General features: G+C 35.5%; 1 protein-coding gene across 2 annotated transcripts in view; it reads left to right on the top strand.

The window, feature by feature from the left end:
- The window catches only part of UPF2 (UPF2 regulator of nonsense mediated mRNA decay), a 102,348-nt gene that overhangs the window by 23,243 nt on the left and 53,020 nt on the right, over positions 1–26,085 (top strand). For both annotated transcript variants that reach the window (XM_077897233.1, XM_077897234.1), the window contains exons 6-8: positions 7,636–7,785; positions 9,291–9,394; positions 14,057–14,142. In XM_077897233.1, coding sequence (XP_077753359.1) covers positions 7,636–7,785; positions 9,291–9,394; positions 14,057–14,142 — 340 coding nt within the window. The remainder of the gene's footprint in view (positions 1–7,635; positions 7,786–9,290; positions 9,395–14,056; positions 14,143–26,085) is intronic.

The following is a 26,085-nucleotide window of genomic DNA, read 5'->3' on the forward strand; positions in this document are numbered from 1 at the left end:
GATGTACAAGTAGTTTTTTTATAACTATTGTCTTATTTATTAATTCATGAGAGACACAAACTGAGAGAGGCAGAGACATAGGCAGAGGGAGAAGAAGGCTCCCCCGCAGGGAGCCTGATGCAGGACTCGATCCCGGATCCCACGATCATGACCTGAGCCAAAGGCAGGTGCCCAACTGCTGAGCCACCGAGCCGTCCCAATGTACAAGTATTTTAACACTTCTAGAATATTCCATCACTCCTGTACCCATTAAGCAATTTCTCTCCATTCCTCCCTTACTCTAGCCCCTGGCAAATACCAGTTTGCATTCTGTCTATGGATTTACCTATTTCTAGTGTTTCATGTAACTGGAATCACACAATGTATGTTTTTTTATGTCAGCTTTTACTTAGCATCATGTTTTGGAGGTACATCGCATTGTGAATTTGTCAGTACTCCATTCCTGTTAATGGTTGAATTAAGTTTCGTTTTGTGTGTATATCACAAATTGTTTTTCCATTTATCCATCAGTGGACTTTTGAGCTATTTCCACATTTTGGCTGCTGTGAATAGTGCTGCTGTATGTTCTTATCTGAGTCCCTATTTTCAGTTTGTTGAGTATACACCTAGGAATTGCAGGGCTATGTGGTAATTCCATTTTTTTTTCTTTCTTTTTTTTTTAAATTGAAGTATAGTTGACATACAATATTGTTTTAGTTTCAGGTGTACAACATTGTGATTAGATAATTCTGTTGTATGGTGCTCACCACTATAAATGTAGTTAACATCTGTCACCACACAAAGTTATTACAATAACCACTGAATGGGAGAGGATATTTGTAAATGATACATCTGATAAGGAATTAATATCCAAAATATATTTAAAAAACTCCTACAAATTAACACCAAGAAACCAAATAATTGGATTTAAAAATAGAGAATCTGAATATAGGTTTTTCTGAAAAAGACATACAGATAACTGGCCAATAGACCATGAAAAGACGCTCCATACCACTACTCACCAAAGAACTGCAAATCAAACCCAAAGTGCAATATCACCTCCCACCAGTCAGGAAAGACAAGAAATCACAGGTGTTTGTGAGGATGTGGAGAAAAGAAAACCTTCATCCTCTGTTGGTGGAAATGTAAATTGATAGTACAACTATAGGAAACAGTATGGGATTTCCTCAAAAAATTAAAAATGGAAATACCATACAATCCACTAATTCCACTGTTGGGTATTTCCCCAAGGAAAACAAAAACAGTAATTTGGAAGGATATATGCATCTCTATTTTTATTGCAGCACTTTTTACAGTAGCCAAAATGTGGAAGCACACTAAGTGCCTGTTAATAAGTGAATGGATGAAGAGGGTATGGTATATATATATATATATATATATATATATAAAATGAAATGTTACTCAGTCATAAGAAAATAAAATCTTGGGTGCCTGGTGGCTCAGTTGGTTAAGCATCTGCCTTTGGCTCAGGTCGAGCCCTGTGTGGGGCTCCTTGCTCAGTAAGAAGTCTGCTTCTCCCTCTGCTGTTGCCTGCCCCCTTCCCCCACTCATGTTTCTTGCTCACTCCCTCTCAAATAAATAAATAAAAGAATAAGACCTTGTAATTTGCTAGAACTTGGATGTTGTTGGATGGACATAGAGAATATTATGCTAATAAGTAAAGTAAGTCTGACAAAGACAAATAGCATATGATTTCACTTATATGTGGAATCTGAAAAACAAACCAAAAGAAAAACAAAAAACACCAGGAACAGGTTTATTAATACACTCAGCAAACTGGTGGTTGCCCAAGGGAAGGGCTGCAGAGGGATGGAAGAATAAGGTGAAGGAGATTAAGTGATACAGACTTCTATGTTTAACTTTTAGAAGAACTCCCAAACTGTGTTCTACAATGGCTGAGTCATTTTAATATTCCTACCGGCCATGTACTGGGTTCCAGTTTCTCTGCATCCTTACCAGCACATGTTACTATATGATTTCCCTTTTCCTTACACCCATTGTAAGGATGGTATTGTGGTTTTCGTGATTTTCCTCATGAGTAGTGATGTTGCATAGCTTTTCATGTGGTTGTTGGCCATTTATATATCTTCCTTGGATAAATGTCTTAAGTCCTGTGCCTTTTTTTAGCTTAGTTGTCTTATGAGAATTTTTTTTTAAATGATTTTATTTACTCATGAGAGACACACAGAGAAGCAGAGACATAGGCAGAGAGAGAAGCAGGTTCCATGCAGTGAGCCTGATGCAGAACTCGAGCCCAGGACCCCGGGATCACGACTTGAGCCAAAGGCAGACACTCAATCACTGAGCCACCCTAGTGCCCTGTAATGAGAATTTTTAAAATATTCTTGTACTAGACTTATAAGACTTGCAAATATTTTTCCCATTCTGAGGATTATCTTTTCACTTTCTTGATAATGTCCTTTGACTTTTTAATATTAGACTTCATTTTTTGACCTGATTCAGGTTCACAGCAAAATTAAGCCGAGAACACACAGTTACCATATTCCCTGTCCCCCTACATATGCGCAGCATTCCTCACTGTCAACGTCCCCACCACAGTATGTAATAACATATCATTATCGCCCAAACACAAAAGTTTTTAACTGAAAAAAATTTTTAAAGGATTAGCTTTGTGGGGTTTTTTTTTGGCATATATAACATATATATTAAATGAAATATGGGGTGGTGCTAGTTAGAATACTAATTAGAAGAATAATAATACAATTTTTTTTAAATTTATTTATTTATGATAGTCACAGAGAGAGAGAGAGAGGCAGAGACACAGGCAGAGGGAGAAGCAGGCTCCATGCACCGGAGCCCGATGTGGGATTCGATCCCGGGTCTCCAGGATCGCGCCCTGGGCCAAAGGCAGGCGCCAAACTGCTGCGCCACCCAGGGATCCCTACAATTTCTTTTTATAACATTCTTCTTCAGAATCTAAAGTTAAAATACACTGAATGTGAAAATTAGGCTATTTTTATGAAAATGGTAGTTGAGGTCATCCTGTGGTGGGAATACTTTACAAGTGGCCCTTGTGGTGCCATAAAAATATACAAATTTCTTGGTTAATCTCAAAGATGTTTTTTTTTAATATATGTATATATGATTTTATTTATTTTGAGAGTGAGCAAGTGAGCACAAACGGGATGGGGGAGGGGCAGGCAGAGGGAAAAGCAGACCCCTCCACTGAGCAAGGAGCTTGAGGGGCTTGATCCCAGGACTCTGGGATCATGATCCAAGCTGAAGGCAGACACTTAACCCACTGAGCCACCCTAGCACCCCTCAAAGATATTCTTATGTTAAGATAAATTTTATTCTGCTTTTATGAAGAGCACTGTTGACATATTTCAAAAAGTATAAAGAAAACATACATAAAATGCTCATTTTAGTTACCTACTGTTCAGTTTTGTCAGTTAAAAGTTTTCAGAAGGCATCTCCTCATATATACAATTGAAGCCCCGAGTGAGGAGTAGTTTCTAAAGCATTAGTTACCTAAGTATTTCTTCCAATTTTAAGGATTTGAAAAATGTGTATGATTTCTGCCATCGTCTAAGTTTTTCATAGCATACTTTCTGTTAAAGGTTACTCTGTACGTGCTATACATAGAGTAGAAATACGGTGTGGATCAGCTGGGTCTCTGTTTTAGTAATATAAGTGGTCAGTCATAGGAACAGTAATAAGAAAGAAGAGAAGGGGGATATATATGGTCTTAACCTATAGAAATAAACCCAAGAATGACCAGATTAGATTTGGTGACTGGCTGAACAATTGAACTTATTGAAAGAAAATACCCTTTTGTTTGGTAGAGGTATTCTATGGATAAAAACTATAGGACAGTTTATATCCGCAGCTGGTTTGAACTTAAGACATCTTTCTTTGCCTTTCATTCTTACCAGCTTGATAGAAAATTAATTTTCCCAAACTGTATCTCTGACCCTTGAAATCACTAACTTAAATATTGCCTTATACCTCACTTAAATATGTCCTTATACCTCACTTTCTCAGGTCCCTCTTCTGCCTTTTTGAGACTTCTTGCTTGGTGCCCTCAATTTTTTTTTCCTTTCCAGTAGACTCCACCTGCCTTCACTTACCTTCTCTTCTCTTCTCTTCTCTTCTCTTCTCTTCTCTTCTCTTCTCTTCTCTTCTCTTCTCTTCTCTTCTCTTTTCTTTAAGATTTTATTTATTTATTCATGAGAGACACAGAGAAAGAGAGAGGCAGAGACACAGGCAGAGAGAGAAACAGGCTCCATGCAGGAAGCCTGACGCGGGACTCGATCCCGGGTCTCCAGGATCATGCCCTGGGCTGAAGGCAGGCACTAAACCGCTGAGCCACCCAGGCTGCCCACCTTCTTTTCTAGATTGCATGTATATATCTTTAATATTTCTCCTGTGCATTCTTTATCCTGTCTTTCTTTTTTTTTTTTGGTTTCTTTTTTTTTTTTTAATTTATTTTTTATTGGTGTTCAATTTACTAACATACAGAATAACACCCAGTGCCCGTCACCCATTCACTCCCACCCCCCGCCCTCCTCCCCTTCTACCACCCCTAGTTCGTTTCCCAGAGTTAGCAGTCTTTACGTTCTGTCTCCCTTTCTGATATTTCCCACACATTTCTTCTCCCCTCCCTTATATTCCCTTTCACTATTATTTATATTCCCCAAATGAATGAGAACATATAATGTTTGTCCTTCTCCGACTGACTTAGTTCACTCAGCTATCCTGTCTTTCATTCCTAAATCTCTGTCAAGTTCGGCCCTGGACAAATTCAGTCATCCACCATATTGGTTTTTGTATCCACACTGCTTGAGCTCTCCTAGAGATGATCAGATAGATAGCTTGATAACTTGATAAACTCGTGGTCACCAACCTCAATCAGGTCCTCCACACTGCATGGAAACTTGACACATCTCTATCCTAGCTCACTGTCCCACATTCTATAACACATTTTCATTCTTTCTCCTGTTTTCGTTCTGCTTCTCTCCTTAGCAGAGGTGATGTGCATTGTAGTATTTCATAGAGAAGATGGAAACCATCAGATAGAACTCCCTCAACAGTGTGCCGCTTCTGATTTATAAATCTGCCTGTCTTAGGGCTTATAGAATGTTTATCCCCTGGGTGATAAGGTGAACTTTTACACCTTCTTTTTCAGACCACTCTGTCTTCTGTTCTGAGTCTTGTCTCCCTCTTTCTCTTGTTGCAATCCATTATCCATACTTTTTTATCTCTTTGGTATTGAACTCTCTGTCTCTCTCTCCGTCTACTGGATCCTTAATCTCAGTATTCATACATATTCTCATCTTTAAAAAACAAGACAGGTTGGGACACCTGGGTGGCTGAGTTAGTTGAGTGTCGGCCTTTGGCTCAGGGCATGATCCTGGAGTCCCAGGATCGAGTCCCACATCGGGTTTTCTCCATGGAGCCTGCTTCTTCCTCTGCCTATGTCTCTGCTTCTCTCTCTCCCTCTGTCAAAATAAATAAATTAAATAAATAAACAAACAAACATACATTGTGAGTACTCTGAAACCATCCCTTGTCAGCTGCTGTCCTGTCTCTCTTTTATTCAGTCCTCTTGAGGGATGCAGATTGTTCACTTTCTTACTTCCTCATTAGTCTACTTCAGTCTGGCTCCAGCCTCACTTCTACCCTGAAACTGTTTTTGCCAAAATTCCCAATCACCTTCATGTTGCTGAATCTCATGGGCAGTTTCCACTCTCTGTGTCATTTGCTCTCTCAACCCATTCAACAGAGTTTACTATGTCCTTTGTGGAGCATTTCCATGTCATGGCTTCTGTGGCACTAAACCTTCCTGACTGGTCTACAAATGTCCGTGTCTTTCAGGGTCAGATAGAAGAGGAAGGAGCAGTCACTGTAGTAATCAAGTCTGATTAATTCAGCCTTTTACATATATCTCAGATTGGTTTTGTCCTTACTGCTACTATTCTGATCTAAGGTACTATAGTTTCTTAGCCTGGATTGCTATGTGATACTTCCTCCCTGGCTCCCCTGGATTTGCTCTTGCTGCCTTCTGTACATTCTAAAAAGTTAATTTTACTCTCCTATCTTTTAATGGTGTTGCATTTATTTGGAATATAATGTAAACTTGTTAATATTGTCTCTTGGACCCTGCATAGTTTGGTTTAGGTCTTCCTTTCCAATATCTGATACCACATTATCCTTAGTTTTTTCCCCTTTTCAGTGTCTGCAACAGAACAATCCTCTTGTTTCAAGGGCCTTCCCTCGTTGTTGTGTGCTTAGAATTCTCTCCTCACATGTCCCTCTGACTCCCTCATGTATATTAATTTAATTTCTTTGGATAGATTGTGCATTTCGTGAGAGCCACAGTCACATTTTAAGCTTTTTGTGAATGTTCAGCAGCTTGGCATAGCTTTGAATACACAGTAGCTAATCAGTAAATGTTGGTTTTTTTGATAGCCAGACATTAGAGAATATTGGGGAGTGACTATATGCTCCATATGGGCAGAAGTTTTCGTCTGGTACAAAGTTGTATCCTTGTTCTTTAGAACAGTAGTTAGGATGTAGTAAGAATTTAAGTTTTAGTTGAATGACAGGGTGAATGAGAAAATTGTCTCCAGTAGAGGCAGCAAAACCAATTCATATTAGTTAGAGCTTTGATTCTTCGAAATATGGGATGGCGTCATGTATCAGTAAAACATTCCTGCTTTTGATGCAGAAAATTATGAGATTAGAGACTGTAAGAGAAGATGAGGCTGAGAAATATAATAGTTTCAGTTGACACCTGAAGTCTGTCACTCTTTTAAGCATAAAGTCTTGAACTCAGGTGTTTTGTTTGTTTTTGTTTTTTTCAATAAGCATTTTCAAGCACAAGAGTAAGGCTAGTACAGTGAACTGGCAGTTACCAATCAGCCAGCAACAATTATCAACATTATGGCAAACTTGTTGAAATTGAATTTAGTTCCTCTTTTCTTTTTTACTTTTATCTTGAGCCTTATAAGCAACTCCTGGCCATTTTCCTTTGTTTTGATGCATTTTTTTAATTTCCCCTGACATCTAAATTATAAGGATGTTTCCTTAATTGGTCTTTTTACATCTTGTTTTTCCTATCTTTCTAATTTATCTTGTGTATTTTTGGTAAGTTAGTTTTTACATCACCTCACATTTAAACGTTATCTCCTGCTCATGACCCAGCAAAACTCATCCTGTGTAAGAGAAAGTCTGAACTTGTCACCATGGAGTTTGAGACCCACCTTAATCTGAGTTCGCTTTATCTAATCAACTTATTTCCCTCTCATCTTTACTACAGACCCTCATGCTTTGTATGTCTCCTTCCTTCCTTCCTTCCTTCCTTCCTTCCTTCCTTCCTTCCTTCCTTCCTTCCTTCCTTCCTTCCATCCATCTATCCATCCATCCAATCTATCCATTCCTTCAGTTAATAGATGGCATATAAAATCCAAGAAATTATGGTATTTGTTCTCAATAAATATACTACATTTTATAAAATCTGAGCATATTAAATATATCCTCAAGTTTATTGCCAAGTATATGGGTAGATTCTAAGACAAACGATGCAAATTTTCTAAATCCTTCTTTATTTTTTGTGGCAGGAGATCAATACAACTTTTAATTCAGAGATACTGTTTCTTTGTTTTCAAATAGAGGCAAAAGAACCTAAGGATAATAAGGAGGTATCAAATCCTGATGATTTGGAACTGGAGTTGGAGAATCTAGAAATTAATGATGATGCCTTGGAATTAGAAGGTGGAGATGAAGCTGAGGATCTCACAAAGAAACTCCTTGATGAGCAAGGTAAGCTCTGTTTGCCAATGATTTAATTTTTGATTAATTTTTTTACACAGAGCTCTTGCTTTATTCTTTAATTCTTCGTTTTCCTGTTTTTTCCAGGCCATCACTTTTTTGGAATTTGATTTAGAACTGAAACACATGTCCGTATAATGTGAACACACTTAAATGATCATCTAAATTCTGAATATCTTAATAGATATTTCTTCTACTTTTTTACTTGCTAGTTTGTCCTGAATTTACTTTAATTCTATGGTATAATCTTTACAATCTTAACATAAAAGTATTTGAAAGTTACTCTAAAATGGTTGAGAAGTAAAAAGACAACTAGTAGATGGGTTTATCTGTTGTAATTTTATTTGTCTTTATAACTGAGTAATGTTTTGTATTTAATAATTAAAAATGTTAATTATTTCATAAATACTATTGGGTTTTTTATTAGGACTTTTTAAAATTGAAGTATAATTAACATATAGCCTGTTCTATTAGTGTCAAGTGTACAATATAATGATTCAGTGATTCTGTATATTACTCAGTGGTCATGATGATAAGTTTACTGTTAATCCCTTTTGTCTATATCATCTGCCTCCCGACCTGCCTCCCCTCTGGCAACCACCAATTTGTTCTCTGTATTTGAGTCTTTTTTGTCTTTTTCCTTTGTTCATTTGTTTTTTAAGTTCCACATATAAATGAAATCCCATGGTATTTGTTTTTCTCTGACTTACTTCACTTAGCATTATACTCTTTAGGTCCATCCGTGTTGTTGCAAATGGCAAGATCTCATTCTTTTTTATGGATGAGTAATATTTTATTTTATATGTATACCACATCTTCCTTATCCATTTATTAGCTAGGAATTTTTTATTAGAAGGATACCTTTTGTCATTATTGCTTATTTCTCTATTGGGTGCATTGTTTCCTACTGCAGATTTTCTTTTCTCCATGTCATGAAGGGAGGGTGGGCATGATTGGAGGCTGCCCTAGGCCCAAACTCTATCAGCTAGTAACATCAAAAGAAAAGAGAGTCTCTCACACTGTCTGTACATAAGTGTCATGGAAGGATTTGGCTAGTCCTGTGTCGTGGTTGCCTGTGGCTAAGTGGAAGGTGATGTGTTGTGCTTTGGATGTGTCCTTCCCTATTAGAATTCCATGGGTTGCTTTCAAAGACAAGCGTGATGGGAGTGCTGTTATTTGAAGACATGGGGGAGGGATGCTTTAGCAGATAAAAATAACAAGTCCACTATAAAACTACATGCAATTTATGTTTAAGTTTTTGAGACTAACGCGAAAGTTTGCCTTTTTATATTCGATATCTGGAAGACTAGTGTCTTTGGAGAGATACCAGACTTTACGGTAATAGCTCAAAAAGCCTTCCATTTTTTTCATAAGTAAGAAAAACTCTAGATTATCTATTTCCTATATAACTTACTGAATGTTTCTATTCATGTTTCTCTGTATTGTCTGTATACATTTTCTTAACCTATTTAAAAATTAATTTGTTATTATGTTAGAACAAGAGGATGAAGAAGCCAGCACTGGATCTCATCTCAAGCTCATAGTAGATGCTTTCCTCCAGCAGTTGCCCAACTGTGTCAACCGAGATCTGATAGACAAGGTATAATTGTTATGGTTTAACTTTATACAAGCACATAGACCTTGTGGGATAGTTCTAATTAGGAATGTCTGTGGGTTTCGCACTGTTTTAGCTATAGAATGAACATTTCTTCAAGTAAAATCTTACTGGGAATCCAGATAAACAGAAAATTGGAGCCAATTTGTAGATACTCTCTTTGAATGGGGAAGTGTGTCTAGAATCCTGTTGGCTTGACACTTCTTCCCTTCATGTAGGGACCCTACAGTTTTGGAAAATACAGTTTTAGACCAGAAATCCTTGAAGTATGCTTTGTCAATTCCTGGAGTCTTCAGAGGCACTTTCATGAGGTCTATAAAGTTACAACTCTTCATACCAATACTAGGGTCCCCCTAGCCCTGCCTTTTCATTGTTTTTGACATTTGCAAAAGCAACTTGTAATTTAGTATGAGTGGGTGCATTGGTAGCAAACTGTACTCTTAGCCTTTGTATTCTTCACTGCTACGCATTTGCAATTAAAAAGAGTGCTACTTTCACTTAAGAATCTCCTTGATGACTCTATAAAAGTTTGTGATTTTATTTCATTTCAACCTTTGAATGCACATCCTTTTAATCTGAAAAAATGGGGATTGCATGTAAGGCACTTCTGCTTTCTCAAGGTTGTCTTGAGAAAAACCATTTGTGTGATTGAGTTGCAAGCTGAACTAGTTCCTTTTTTTCATAGAATACCATTTTTACTTGAAAGAAGTGATAGGCAAACTTATTTATTCAAACCGGGGTTATTTAGCAGACAGTTTTCCAACATGAACAAGGTGAGCATCTCACTTCAAGGACAGCAACAAAGTATTACTAACGAATGAGTTGAAGTTTTCACCAAAAGTTATAATTTTGGGAAACTTATGTCTACCACCATAAGCGTGATACCTTCACAATTCTTTTCTGAAGAGATTTTATTGGTGAGACTTTTCTGATGAATTTGACAGTGATATTAAATAATATAATTTTAAATATATAATATGTATGTGTTGAAGATCTGCATAGCTCAGTGAACCATTGTTCTAAGTGCATGACAGTGTTTACAGAATTCTTGCTTGGATGTTAAAGATTCACTCAAAAGTGCAAGATAGACCAATGGATTTTAATGTAACGTAGCATGAAAAATTGATTTATATGGTTTTGGTTCCACATTGCAATTAACCATTAGGAAACTACCACTTGTCAAGTGTATTTCGGTGTATTATCAAAGAATATCTACAATTAGTGGAAAGTATATTGAAATATACCCTCCTTTACCAGCTGTGTATATATGTGAAGCTGGATTTGCTTCATTTACTTCATCCAAAAAACAAAAACATCACAACAGATTGAATGCATAAGTAGATACAAAAATCTAGCTATCTTCTAAAAAAAGTATCACTTTGTCACTAAATTTTTTTTCATTTTGAAAAGTAGTTATTTCTTTAAAAAAAAAGTAACAACTAATAGGTTTATTGGTATTTTTAAGTGAAGTAATATTTTAAAAAGTCTCAGTTTTAATTTCTAATACAGTAAATGATGTTAAATACAACCTATATAAAGTTCTTTCAGATCCTTAATTTTTGAGAGTATAAAGTAAAGATACCCAAAGTTTGAAAACTGTTGCTTTAAGCCATTTTTTTTTTTTTTTTTTTTTTTGGTCATAATGCTTTGACAGCCTCCTATAGAGAACTATAGAAGTTAGGTTGTTCTTTAACTTTGAAAGCTCATTTAGTCCTTCTCTAAATCATTTAGAAGTATTTTAGTAACTTTTCATGTAATCAAGTAGACTTGAAACTCGGTTTCCAAATTGGCTTACTTCTTAAAGTGATTAGGTCAATGAACAGTTTTCAAGAACTTAAGTTTGAAATATGATTGAAGCTTTCCTCTACCAAATTTTCATATTTTCATTTATGTGGCATAAACAGGATGACAGATACCTTGACACTCCTGCTCCACCTCCATACCCCAGTTTGAGTACTGTCATGAAAATTGAAGGTGGGAAGGATCTCATTGGTTTTGTATATAATCATATTGTTATGAGTTTGCACTATAAAGTATACTGTAGTGCTCAGCTCAGTATTAAGAGCTATTGCCGGGCAGCCCCTGTAGCTCAGGTTTAGCGCTGCCTTCGGCCCAGGGTGTGATCCTGGAGACCCAGGATTGAATCCCACTTCAGGCTACCTGCATGGAGCCTGCTTCTCTCTCTGTGTCTGCCTCTCTCTCTCTGTGTCTCTCATGAATGAATAAAATCTTAAAAAAAAAAAAAAAAGGAGCTATTGCCAGTAATGACTGCACAGTAAATTCTGAGTTAACCTTCTGAGAGTCAGAAGAAAAATAGGAGCCACTCTTCTCTGTTGGACTCCGGTGGGTTCCTCTGGGGAGTCAGCGTACTCATGAAAGGAATTTTTTCCATATACATTCACAAAGGTCCAAACAGCTTAAGAAGGAAAAGTACTTGGGAAACAGAAAAATCTAAGAATTCTTTGAATTCAGTAATTACGTAACAATGTAGAGACCAGAGTGAAGATTTCTTTTAGGTAACTTCTGTGAATAATGTCATTTATGGTGGTGTTTATTTTTTTTTAATGTGTATTTCTACATACATTTAATGATCATAAACATTTATTTTTATTTAATCAAATAAATGATTGTTGAACTTTCATTGATCTCAAATGTTTTGAAACAAGTTTTCAGAATAGCGCTTATTGAGTTGTCAATCAGCAGTTGTTCCTCAGGCAGATACATACTACCAGAGAGACTCCTTTTGTTTCCATTTCTTCTCATAGGACAGGACTGGATAAATCTAATAATTAATATATATATGAAACTTTTTTCTTATTAATTTTCTGAAATTTACTAATCTTGACAGTTTTTCATGTTGTCTTTTATTTATTCTATATATTTATTGAACCCCTACTGTGTGTTAGGCATTGACATGCTTTATGGACTCCTAATCTATGGAGAGTTTTGAACATTGTAGGTTTTTTCCTGCCTAACTGGCCTTTGATTATTGTGGTAGGTGAAGTGATATTTCCTTCTCTGTCTTTATAAAATTTATTTAGCTATAATATGCAAACTGTTTACATATTTTAAAGGACAGTGTTCTAAGGTAGTTATTGAAATATATTTTATTCATGTTTTGTAATTTATGGTGAAACATAAGCCATTATTAGCCATTTAAAATGTTTCTTTATATTTTCAAAAATGCTGATTTGTTTTGCGTGTGTGTGTGTAAGAGAGAATGAGTGAGAGAGAGAGAGATTTTCCAGTGTTAACCTATTTTCTGAGTACATGACTTTGGGGTTTCTATTTATTAGGTCCAGAATTTTTCAATGTTTCATATGGGTGAATTGCTTAAAGGGCATTTTATTGTACTTTTCTCTTTTATTACTTAGCTATGATAGCTTTAGTGTCATAAAATGTAAGCTTTAGTAACATTTATTATACTCTTTTTACAAACAGAAGAAAAATTTAAATTGATTTTACTCTCTTGACAAATGTTAATGTAAAATTTTGATCTTGGTGAATACTTGCGATGTGAGTTAGTGTCCTGGGTTTGAATCTAATCAGTGTTGTGCCGTTTCTTCTATCAAAGGTTTAATCAAATGGGAGGTATTTTAGTGCATTCTGTTCATAGTGAAGAGTAGAAGTTCTTAATAGATCTGGGAACTCTGTGGATCTTGTATGTGCATCTAATAGTCAAGAAATTATCAGATTAAGGATTGAGATTAATAATAATTGTTACTCATTACATTACATATGAACCTATAGAAGGACAATATTTGAGAGCCTCAGAAGTATATTTAAAGGTAGTTTTTTCCTTTTTAAAGTATAATTTATTTTTCTTAAAACACATATACTGAAAATCCTTAACATTTAAAAAATATACATGCCTATATTTTAAAAATACCAGTTACTCATATTTTTGTTTTCCAGTGCCTTCCTAGAACACACACCTTTCCCAGCTTTTCTTATGTACTTGTATGTCAGTCATAGTGATGAAGATATTAAGCACTTCTTTGTTACTGCAGTATAAAATGGATACTGTACTAAATAACAGTTTTGGGTATTTATTACAGTCCTGTGATTTGGTTTCTTTAAGTAATTGTCAAATCTGACTCTTGACACTAAACTAAACCTTTTTAGTCAATGCTGAGGCACTTACTTTTACATGTTCTTGAGAATAATATATGCCTTTCTCTCATTTCTAGTTTATCCTTGTTCCTTTTTGATTATCCTTACTGACAATAATTTTCTGGGTTCCTGGTAACTATTTTTGCTACTTTCTAATTCTGTCCGAATATTTTTCTGATATTAATGTTGATTTACTTGACGTCAATAAACTCAAAGGCATTAATTGCTGTTTCATACAATTATTTGGCAGACAATTCATGGTAGCTCTTCAGTCTCTACCCACTTGGGGTTCTGTTTCTAACACTAGGTTGTAATTAAAAAGTCTGTGAGACGTATTTTTAGATATAAAAGGAGAGAAGAATTTAAGCTTTAGTGATCTTTTAGTTTGGCATATGCTCATAATACTAGTGTTCTAAAACCATTTTGAAATGTTTAGGAGCAAATAGAAGCCCTTTGTAGCATGCATGGTTTTTGCTTTCATTAGTTAAATTAAAAAATATTTTTAAGGAAAAAAGTTTGCTTTTTCTCCTTTAGGCAGCAATGGATTTTTGCATGAACATGAATACAAAAGCAAATAGGAAGAAGTTGGTACGGGCGCTCTTTATAGTTCCCAGACAAAGGTAGGTACTAAAAGACAAAAAGTAATTTGTTAGTATTTTTACTCTACAGGGATGACTGTAAGATAAATGTCCTTATTTAATTATCTCTTTAAAAATATGTATTGTCAACAGACATCATTGTTTTCAGTATATTTTCTAGAACTTGTTGCTCATTGATTTCCGTTCTTTTGTTCATTAGCTGTAGTAGAAATATTTCTTCTGATGCTTACCTATTTTAAGAGAAAATATTTGAGAATAATAGTAACTTAAGAATACTAATAACCTAATCATTTCTAGAAGCAGTTGGTTTGCATTTTTGCCTCTGAGGAGAAAAAAATAACAAGGTATATAAATTTTTTGGAGAGTTTTTATTTTGTATAAAGATCAGACTAATTGAGTGTATCATTTTTACAGTTGTATTTAAATGAAAAGTTCTTGTTTTTGTAATTATGATAGTTTAGAATTAAAAGTTACAGTAGTGATTATGTTGCTAGTAATTCAAGAAGCATATTTAGTTGCATAATGCTTTTAGAGAATAGTAATTCTATAAATTACACTAAATTAATGGTCCCTGAAATATGGAGGACCACTCAGACCATTGACCTTAGGAACCTGGAGGAGATGCCTTTCTGTTTATTCAGCAATGGATAATTAAGTAATTTTGTTAACTATTATGATGATTACATACAACATGGCTAATGTAGATACTTTCCCCAGAAGGTAAGGGTTCTGAGCAATTTCACTAAAGATTTCTTAAGCATAGGGACGCCTGGGTGGCTTAGTGGTTGAGCGTCTGCCTTCAGCTCAGGGCATGATTCTGGGGTCAGGGATCAGGTCCCACATTGGGCTCCTTGTCGGGAGCCTGCTTCTCCCTCTGCCTATGTCTCTGGCGTGCTCTCTCTCTCTCGCTCTCTCTCTCTCTCTCTCATGAGTAAATAAATAAAATCTTAAAAAAAAAAGATTTCTTAAGCATAGTTTTGATAAGGTCCATTTGTTGGTAGAAGCCCATGATTTCTTGATATAAGATTTCTCAGTGAAACCAAATCACTACTTTTTTTTCCTTTCATACTGGTTTTTAATTCTGCCAGCATCATTAATATGAGCATTTGATTTTTCATCTTAGTGGGACAAGAGAGATGGAATGTGTTAATAATAATAATAAAGAGAGAACGTCATTTCATCAAATCTGAGGTGACATCAGTTATGAGGCACATCATTATTTTATGTAAAAGTAAGAAAAAATACTGCCAGTTATTTTTAAGTCCTTAATTGTGAGACACATCCCACTTTTATGTATTTGCAGGTGGGAAAAACTAAGCCTGCATTGATGAAAATTCAAATACTGTTTTTTTTCAAGTGAAAAAAGTGATTCTTTACTTATACAATGGAATATTTGTTTTCAGATCTTTTTCAACTCTTTTATTTGAATGAGGAAACATGTATTAATTATTTGAACATATACAACAGAATAATCCAAAGTTAGCAAAAATAAAAGGCATTGTTTACAAAAGACATCATGCAATGATGTTTAAGTAGTTTACTTATAAAAAAGCATCGTGTCTCCCTGTGTACCCATTCTGTCCTACTCTACCCCCCGTAAGAAAGTCTTCGAAAACTACATATTAGTCTTTGCTAGTTGTATCCTTTATAACTCCGTTTATCTGCTTAGCTCTGTGAATAGTTGCAAATTAGACGTACTTGGAATCTGTTAGAAATGTAGACTTAAATGTAATAGGAAGTGACAATTGATGGTTTGAGAGACAAAAGGTAAAGAGACAAGTACTTGAAGTGTATAGCATGCTAGAGCCATGAGGAAGAGACCTCTATATAGTCTTATATACCTGAAATATGTAAATACAATCATTTAGGTTTTTTATAATCCACCTGAGTGATCAGCCAAGATTAAATTATGTTCTAAATTTTATTCATTTACTAACTAATTCATTAAGAATCTACTGTATTCTGTGATTAGTGCTAGAGATACAGTGGTGAACAGGACAGGTTAGGCTCTTGTAGTCACACAGCTTACAGTTTGGGAAAGAAGAAAGACAAAGACTTCTAAGTGCAGTAACCACGAAGAATCACAGCGTGCTTTGAAGTACATGGCAAGTGGAACTGATTGATTTAGTTTGAGGAGTCCAAGAAGGCTGCCTGGAAAAAGGGTCATTTAATGTGAGTCTTGAGAAAAGAATTAGGCCAGAGATGACTGGGGAAAGGGAACTGTAGAGAGAGCATTCTGGTGAAGGCAGCTGAGTATGTGCAGAGTTAGAGACAGGAAAGGTTTGCAAAAACTGCTTCCTTGGTTTCCCTGGACATTGTCATCCAGCCTAAGCTCCAGGGGTGGGGCTCTCTTTACTTTATCTCCAGCACTCAATATTGGACAGGTAGAAGGTGATAAAATTACATCATATTTAATGCATTTTTTTTGTCTAGCCCCCCTTCAACTTCAGTCAAACTTCTAGCCACTCTTCTCTTACAAAAGCCTGATATGCAATGATTTCTTGAATACTCTTTGCTCTCTCTACTTCCAAACCTCTGTTTTCTAATGTGTCTGGGATATTCTTTATTTTTCCACTGAAAATCTGTGGCTCACCGTTTAACTCTTAGACTAAGAATCGTCTTCCCTGAACAGCCATCCTCGTTTCCATTATGTACACATGGGTGCTCTTGTAGCACTTTCAGGAGAATTTATTCATACAAAGAATCAGGCACGTAACCCAGTGTGCTGTGTCATCTGTATCCCTACCAAACTGTATAAACTATAGGCTCTTTAAAAGGGAGTTCTGGAGGGGCACCTGGCTGGCTCATTCAGTAGAGCATGTGACTCTTGATCTTGGATTGTGAGTTTGATCCCCACATTAGGTGTAGAGATAGTTCTGGATCTTAAAAAAAAAAGTTCTGGATCTTCTCATTTTGTAAATTTTCAACACCAAGTATAGTTCTGGTAAGTGCTTGATGATACTTGATGAATTAATGTTGATTGTATGCAAATCTAAAATTTCATTTTAAAAAAATTAATACATTTATAAGGCTCAAAACCTGGATGTTTAAAACATTGTGTGCCTTAAAATATCCTTTCTATCCTTGTCTCTTTATACCCAATTTCCACTTTTTCTAGTTGGAAACTGTCTTGATTCTTATATATTCTAAGTTTCTTTTTCATGTACAAGAAAATACAATTATAAATTCTTATATTTCCTGTTTTTTATACAAGGGTAACTTAACTGTACCTGTCATTCTGAACATTACTCTTCTCATTAGTAGCATATCTTGCGGAGCTTTTCATATCAGTATATAAAGATTTCCCTTGTTCTTTTTTTTTTTTTTTTTTAAAGATTCATTTATTTATTTATTTGTGATAGACATAGAGAGAGAGAGAGGCAGAGACACAGGCAGAGGGAGAAGCAGGCTCCATGCTGGGAGCCCGATGCAGGACTCGATCCCGGGACTCCAGGATTGCGCCCTGGGCCAAAGGCAGGCGCCAAACCGCTGAGCCACCCAGGGATCCCCTCCCTTGTTCTTTTAAAGCTGTAGTGTTTCTGTTTATGGGTGTACTGTATTTAACCATTTTGGACATTCTAGTCTTTACCATTATAGACAGTGCTGTGTTTGTACTTTTCTTTTTTTCTCCTCTTGAGCATGTCCGCTAATGGTTTACTCATTTTTGTTTTTCCTGCCAACAACCACCCCCCAAAAAACAGCTTCCAAACTGTAATTTATTTTACTGTTTTGCTATTTTTTAAAAAAAGATTTTATCTATTTATTCATGAGATACACACACACACACAGAGAGAGAGAGAGAGAGAGAGAGGCAGAGGCACAGGCAGAGGGAAAAGCAGATTCCGTGCAAGGAGCCTGATGCGGGACTCGATCCTGGGACTCCAGGATCACGCCCTGGGCTGAAGGCAGGTGCTAAACCACTGAGCCACCCAGGGATCCCCAGTTTTGCTATTTTGTTTTTACTCATTATTTTTGGCTTTTGATCTTTACCGTTTTCTTCTCTCTTGGTTTTTCTTATTCATTTTGTTAATTTTTTTTGGCATTTAGCATATTGTCTTCTGAGAATGGTCTTAGCTGTATCTTGTAGTTCCGACATTTGGCGATTTCTATTTTTAGAAATTTCTATTTTTAGAAATTTTCCAATTTTAGTTTGTATTTCCTTTTTGTTCCCTAAGGAGGTATCTGAGAGAGTTTTGAAATTTCAGGTAGTGAGACTTTTTGTTTTGTTGTCTGACTTGGTTAATAATTCATATTTTACTGTACTATGAATAGAAAATAGACTTTTCTTTTTGGAATTTTTTGAAATTTTGTTTATGGCCTATTATATAGCAATTTTCATGAGCATGTCACAAGCATTTTTTCTTTTTTTAAGATTTATTTATTGGAGAGAGAGCATATTAGGGGGGGTCAGGGCAGAGGGAGAGAATCTTTGCTCTTCAGACTCTGTGCTGAGCAAGGAGCCTGAGGCAGGGCATCCCACGACCCATGAGATCATGACCTCAGCCGAAACCCAGGAGTCAGACGCTTTACCAACTGAGCCACCTCTCACAAGCGTTTTTGAAAAGATTACATTCTTTCTTTTTATGGTGCAGAGTTAAATGTATTGATCAGGGAGATATACAGTAGTAAGTAACTTTTATTAAGTTCTCCCATTTTCTTGACTTTTTTCTCTACCCAGGGGTTCTGGGCAAAGAGAGGTGAATTAAAGACTACTGTGATGTATGGTGTTTTCCTAATAACTACTACAGTTTCAGCTTTTTGAATATTATTGTTGTATTATTTGGTATGAAGATAAAATTTACACCTCATTGTGGATTGCACCTTTTAGCACTATAAAGTGTCATTCTTTGTCTTATTTAATGCTTTTTTGGCCTGAGACTACCTTATCTGGTATTAAGATTACAGTTTCTAATTTCTTCTACTAGCATGCTTTTCCCTTCTGTAGTCACTCTTTCAAAATTGCTTTATTTTAGTTGAGTCTCTTGTATATTTTTGACTAGAGCTTTACTTTGTTCTAAAAATATGTTTCTTATCAAGTGAGGGTATTTATATGTTTGGTAAGACAGATATGATTGGTCCAAGTTTTGTTATATCATTTCTCTTTTTGGCTTAATTTTTAAAAAGTCTTTCATTATATAACCTGTTTATATTGTTTTATTTTTATACATATGTGGGTATATGTATTTTTTGATTTGAGGGAGATTCGTGTTTTTATTTTAGTAGTTATCTTCATAATTATAGGTTTACTTCATGATCATTTATTTATAGATAGCCCTCGTTGTTCCTACCACAAGTGATAAATTAGCTTGTGTTCTCTTCCTTTCTTCTCCTCTCCTCATCCACCTGGTATTGGTCTGTAATGTTGTCTTATTTAACATTTTCCTTTTTCAGCATTAAATGTGCTTATACTTGTGTCATTTGGTTTGTCAGCTTAGGTTTGAACGTTACTTCACTCGCCACACTATAGGCAGGCAAGCAGCAAACTTAACCTGACTTTTCATCTTTTCTATTCACCCTCTTCTTGTTTTTGTCTCTGTGTTGATAGCTCATCCTGATAGGGAATATAACATCTACATCCTAATTTGTCACTCTAACCCCCTCGTTTATTTTATCTTATTAGTTCTACAGTTTAAAATCCTTCATGCCCCCACCAACACTGTTTCTCTGGTTTCCTCTGTTATCTCTTGGTTTGCTGAAGTTCATCTTCTAATTTTGCAAGAAGAGTTCTTGGGGAAAAAAATATCCCTTGAGTTTTTATATTTTATACATTCAGGGTGATGTGTCTGTGGATTTCTTTTCTTCTTTTCTTTTCTTTTCCTTTCCTTTCCTTTCCTTTCCTTTCCTTTCCTTTCCTTTCCTTTCCTTTCCTTTCCTTTCCTTTCCTTTCCTTTCCTTTCCTTTCCTTTCCTTTCCTTTCCTTTCCTTTCCTTTCCTTTCCTTTCTTTTCTTTTCTTTTCTTTTCTTTTCTTACAAGATTTTATTTATTTATTCATAAGAGACATAGAGAGGGGTAGTGACAGAGAAGCAGGCTCCATAGAGGGACCCTGATATGGGACGCGATCCCAGGACCCCGGCGGGATCACGCCCTGAGCCAAAGGCAAATGCTCAATTGCTGAGCCACCCGGGCGTCCCTGTGGATTTGTTTCTTGAAAGACAGCTTAGCTGGTTGTAGGATTCATGGCTCATACCTTTACCCTCAAATACCTTTTAGGTGTTGACCACAGTGTCATCTGGCATTTGCTATTATTGTGGAGAACCTGGAGGCCAGCCTGCCTTTTTCCTCTTTCTCCTCTGTAATTGACTTGGTCATGCAAATGGCTGCCCAAATAATCTTTTTCTAGTAAATCCAATGGCTTTCCTAGGATGAAGATGCCTTGGTGTTGATCATTCTGGGTCATTCTCCATGCCCTTTGAGTTTTCATATTGAATACTTCAGGGAAGTTTTCCTGGTTTTCATCTTTAAGTATATTTAAATAATTGTTCTGTTCTCTCTCTCTTTTTTTTTTTAGGTACTTCATTATGTATATGTTGAATCTCTTTGCTTATTTCCAGCTACCGTATTCTCACTAATCACTTTTCTCAGTGTCTTTTTTTTTTTTTTTTTTTTAATCCTCTGCCTTTTAGTCACAATTCTGCAAAGTCTGTTCTCTCCTGTGCTCTCTTCCTCATTTCTTCTTTTAGGATTCACTTAGTATTTTTAAAATCATGGCAAAAAGTTTGGCCAGAATTTTCATTTATTTTGTGGTAATATTTTTCTGGTAAATTTTGGTATATTTTAAGGAATTTTTCCTTTTCTTTCTTTGTTTCTCTATTTTTCTTATTTATTTTAAGTAATCTGTATTTCCATTGTGGTGCTTAAACTCATGACCCTGAGACCAGAGTGATCTGAGCCAGCCAGGCACCTCCCTCTATTTTTAAAATAAATTGTGGTTAATAATATTACTAAATAGATTTTGAAAATGTGCCCTGTTTGGATTAGTTCTCTATTCACTTTTCACTTGTGATTTCTGCCATCATTTACCCATCGAATCTGGGTTGTTCGGTAGCTCCATTCAAACTTCATGCAACATTTGAGTTTACTCTGAAAAATGAAGTTTTACAGACTTCATCTTATATCATTGCCATAGCTTCCAGGATTGTTGTGGTATGAGAGGACTGTGTGAACTCAGCTCATTCCTAGGTACCTTGAACAAAAAGTGACACATCATTTTCACTCAGCCCAAAGCCTAAGAAGACAATAAGGAAATTTGGAAAACGTAGAGAAGCACATGGAACACTCGGGTAGCACTATTGCCTTTGATTCAGATATACTCCTAGGGATTTGTTTGGGGGTCATTATGATTTTTATTTCTTTAGTAAGTTACTGAAAATAATAAAAGATAATAAGTATGGTGTGGCTGGTAGAGGGCAGTCTTTTCAACAATGAAATTTATAAGTAACATTGAATATTACTCTTTATTGGCATTTCTGTATTTTATATACATTTAATGAGCTAAGTTATAGAAAAATCTCTAATTTATGTGAGAATAGATGTCTCATTTATCTGCTTTTCTAGTGTAAATAGTACTCTCCAGTCTCTTCTAAAGATTTCAGTGTTTAGCTAAAACATTGCCTTTTTTATGTTTCTGAGGGTACTTGGAAAGTCAAGGCCTCTGTTTACACATCCTTAAAATGGTGTATTAGAGTCTTGGACTCAGTTGCTATTTCCTAGTCTGTTGACTGTATATTTTTGTTGATTTGGAAAAGCCTTTAATTTTGAATGGGTTTTGTTGTCCTTAACCTCCTGACCTCTTTCTACCTTACCTGCAATATTTGGCTTGTCCTGAGGATTAGAGCTTGGTCTCTAGGGAGGCTGGAGTAAAAAGATAATAGTCAAGTGCCAGTAAGTCTCCTCTCATCCTCTTTCTCATTCCCTTTCTTCCCTTTCTTCTTCTCTTTCTTTTCTCATAGACTCACAAACTGTTCTCCATCTTTTATTCATTTTATTCATTCCATCTTAAAGAGATGACTGATCCCCTTCAAGGGGAGTGGGAGGGAGAAGGAACAAAGGTTGGTCTAGAGTGTGCATGCTAGAATATTCTCCTAGGTAGCCAGTTATTCTTTGAGCCTCTGGACTTAGGGACAAGCTGGGACACTAGGGAAGGAGGCGTGAGGAGATTCTTTACACCTTGTTTTAGCTCTTGCTCTTATCTAGCCTCATTGTCTACAGTGCCTCACTAGACCCCTGAGGACCCCTTTGGTAAGGTGCATCTTTCTTTTCATGTGGTATTTTCTCTCCCTTACACTTCCCAAAGGACATGAATTCTTTTGAGTGTCTTTATGGCCAAGATTCCCTCCTTCATCAATTAATGTGCTACCAAAGTCAGAATGAATGATTTCATAGTTGTTTGAGTGCACAGATTTTTTAAAATACAGTGGATCCGTGAACAACATGGGGGTTGGGGCACCAACCTTCTGCACAGCCAAAAAGTCACATACAACTTTTTACTCCCCCAGAACATAAGCCTTACTGATAACATAAACAGTTGATCAAAAAAAAAATAAAAACAAAAAAAAACCGGTTGATCAACACATAGTTTGTATGTTACATGTGTTATATATTTTTATAATAAAGTAAGGTAGAGAAAAAATGTTATTAAGAAAATCATAAGGAAGAGAAAAATACCAATTACAATATTGTACTCTATTTGTCAGGGAAAAAAAATCCTTATTTAAGTGGACCTGCACTGCTCAAACTTGTGTTCAAGGATCAACTATATATAAGTTTCCCCCACCATCCAAAAGTAGAATGTTTCTATGAAACCTTTTTTAAGCTGAAATGGTATAAAATAGTAATTACCATTAATTTATATGGAAAAGTCTTTGTGCCCAGACTTCTCCCCTTCCCCAAGAAAAAAGCCTTTCTTATGCTTTTCTGATACCTTGGGACACATCTTGGCAAAAGAATGCAAAATAAATCTAGGTAAGGCACAGATGCTCTCAGACACACAGGTCAAAGCTATGGCGCTTTGATGCCAAGCTGTTGAATGTAGCTCTTGGGGATGGAGCTTGGCTGTGCCACTCTTGTGTGCAGCACCTCTGCAACTGTTTTGCTACAAAATCAGCACCAAACACTATATTTACTTTCCCCCTTTTTCATAAAAGTGAAAAAATCTTCTCTGGATTTTTTTCAGTTAGCAAAAACAGGTAAAATACAAGGCTGAAACAAAAGCAGAGTGGTATAACATGAACTTTTGAAAGGCAGGGGATCTTTATATATGTCTGGTTGAGAATTTGGCTGTCTTACCTAGTCTTAAACCTCTATTTTGGTTTAGGAAGCACTAAACTAGATAACTTTTAAGGTTCTTTATAGATCTTTTCTTTAAAAAAAAAAAAAACCAGCTTTATTGAGATGTAATCACATACTATACATTTGTACATTTGAAGTATACAATTCAGTATTCTAAATAAATGCACCCATCACTACAATCAATTTTTAAAACATTTTTATCCTGCCCACAGATACAGATAACCTTCTGTCTCTTAGCAGTCAGTCCTGTACTTTCTCTGCGTACCCTTTTTCCTGCCCCATGAAACCATTAACCTGCTTTGAGTTACTATGGGTTTGCCTATTCTGAGTATTTCATATAAATGAAATCATACAATATGTGTTTGTATCCAGCTTCTTTCACTTAGTATCATGTTTCCAAGGTTCATCTATGTTGTTGCCTGTATTAGAATTTCTTCCTTTTTAAAAGGCTGAATATTCTATTGTGTAGATACACCACATTTTGTTTACCCATTTATTAGTTGATGGATATTTGGATTGTTTCCACTTTTTAGCTACTAGGAAAAATGCTGAACATGACCAGGTTTTTGTGTGGGTATGTTTTCATTCCTTTTGAGTATATATCTAGGAGTGAAATTGCTGTGTCTTATGGTAACTCTAACATTTTCAGTAATTACTAAACTTTTTCACAGTGGCTGTGCTATTTTATATTCCCCTTAGCAATGTATGAAGGCTCCAGTTTCTCCATATCTTCAAAACACTTGTTACTGTTCCTTTTTTGCTCATAGCTATCTGGTGAGTTGGAAGTGGTATCTCAACTGTGATTTTGATTTGTGTTTTCCTAATGGCTGGTGGTTTTAGGCATCTTTTCATGTCCTTACTTTCTGTGTGTAGGTCTTCTTAGGAGAAATGTCTGTTTAAATCTTTTACCTCCTTTTTAATTATGTTATTACTGAGTTGTAAGAGTTCTTTTATATGTGTGCCCTATCAAATACAACTTGCAAATATTTTCTCCCATTCTGTGAGTTGTCTTTTCACTTTTTTGGTATCACTTGTAGCACAAAAGTTTTAAAACGTGGTGTCCAGCTGTACAACTACTCTCATCTGTACAGTTTTTAAAGGTTTGGTCTAAAAGGTGTTTTAACTTTATTCTTCCCTCATTAAATAGTTGGTTAAAAAAAAATCTTAGAAGCCTGGCATTTTATCTCAGCTTATTGAAGGGCTCCACAGAAATGAAACCTACTAGACATTGCTTTAAATATTTCACATCATTTTATAGTTAATTTGTAATATAATACTTATAAATTGAAATTTCATATGAAGGGTTACATCTTAGGTATATGTATGTATCCACCACCAAGATCAAGCTAGAGCTGAGGCCTAGCATTTTAGAAGGCCCCCTCACCTAAATTAGCTTTGAGCATAAAGTCAGAATCAGGCAAAGTACCTGGGAATCTTAGTTTTTTTGGTGCAAACTCAGTATTGGTTTTAATGACTTGGAAGCCATATGGTTTGCCAAGTTTTTATAGATGATCAGAATCTCTTTAGACTTAGAGTAATATAAACAGAAACTGTTGAGTGAATGAAGTGCTTCCCCTGATTGTTAAATAACTTTTCCTCTTTAGTCTTTGGAGTCTTTTAGCATGTTGTACCACTTGATGGTGCTGTTGGACTGGGAGCTGCAACATTGTCACAAAGTCTTTAGAGCATATGATTGTTGATTTCAGAGTATGACTCCAATCTTTTATGTTTCATCTTTTTTTGAATCATTTGCTTCATTGTTTAAATGAAGAAATTTTTTTGTATTCTTTTCATTGAGTGGTAGCAGTGTGCTTTCACATTCCTCCTCTTCCTAGGTATTTTTGAACAGTATAGTATAAAATCAGTAGCTTCCAACAATTAAATTCTTTAGATTTTAGAGGGAGGAAAAAAGCTGGACATTTCTTTTAGAAAGCTGATTGATTATGAGATAAAAACCTTGAAGAATTTCTTTTCTTCCCTCTCAGTAACAAAATGTGTTTCTGCATTCTTATTACTTGTAGTTAATGACTGGATGTTTACTAATTTGATCATTAACTGCTATTAAGATACTTAAATGTGTGATTTAAGAGACCTTGAAAATGTAAGCAAGGTTTTATTGTTAAAGGAAAAAAAATCTTTATTAAATGGTTCATTCACTAGCTGCTGATAAAAATAATACTCTTTGAGACAAAATTCAGTTTTCAAAGGGAAGATCTCAGTTTACTTTCTAGTTGACATTCAGAAAAATCTAAAAATACATATCTAGCTAAAATTTTAATACAGGAATTTGCTCTTTAATTCATTAAAATGTTTATTTTGTGGTTAATACATTTAATGTGATTGGTATAGCATTAGCACTCCATTCCCTTGCTAGAGGGACAGAAAAGACAGAGGGTTAGAAAAAAACAGAAAAGCACACTTAAGCAGGACTAACACTGAAGAACTATATAATTTGTTACTTTATTTACAACATAAGGAATTTTATTTTGCAAAGTAATGAATGAACAGTCACAGAGCTTGAAGATTTAAATAAGGTAGGGTGGCATTTGCTATCAGCTATCCTTTTAATTGCGAAAGGCATAATGGAAAAAGGAATTTTAGAAACCTGTTTGAGAAGGACTTGGTGAGCTTTTTATAAGTAGAAGATTCTGAGAAAATAGGATATCTAACTTTAC

This window comes from Canis aureus, chromosome 5 (assembly GCF_053574225.1).
Source record: "Canis aureus isolate CA01 chromosome 5, VMU_Caureus_v.1.0, whole genome shotgun sequence".
Lineage (NCBI taxonomy): Eukaryota > Metazoa > Chordata > Mammalia > Carnivora > Canidae > Canis > Canis aureus.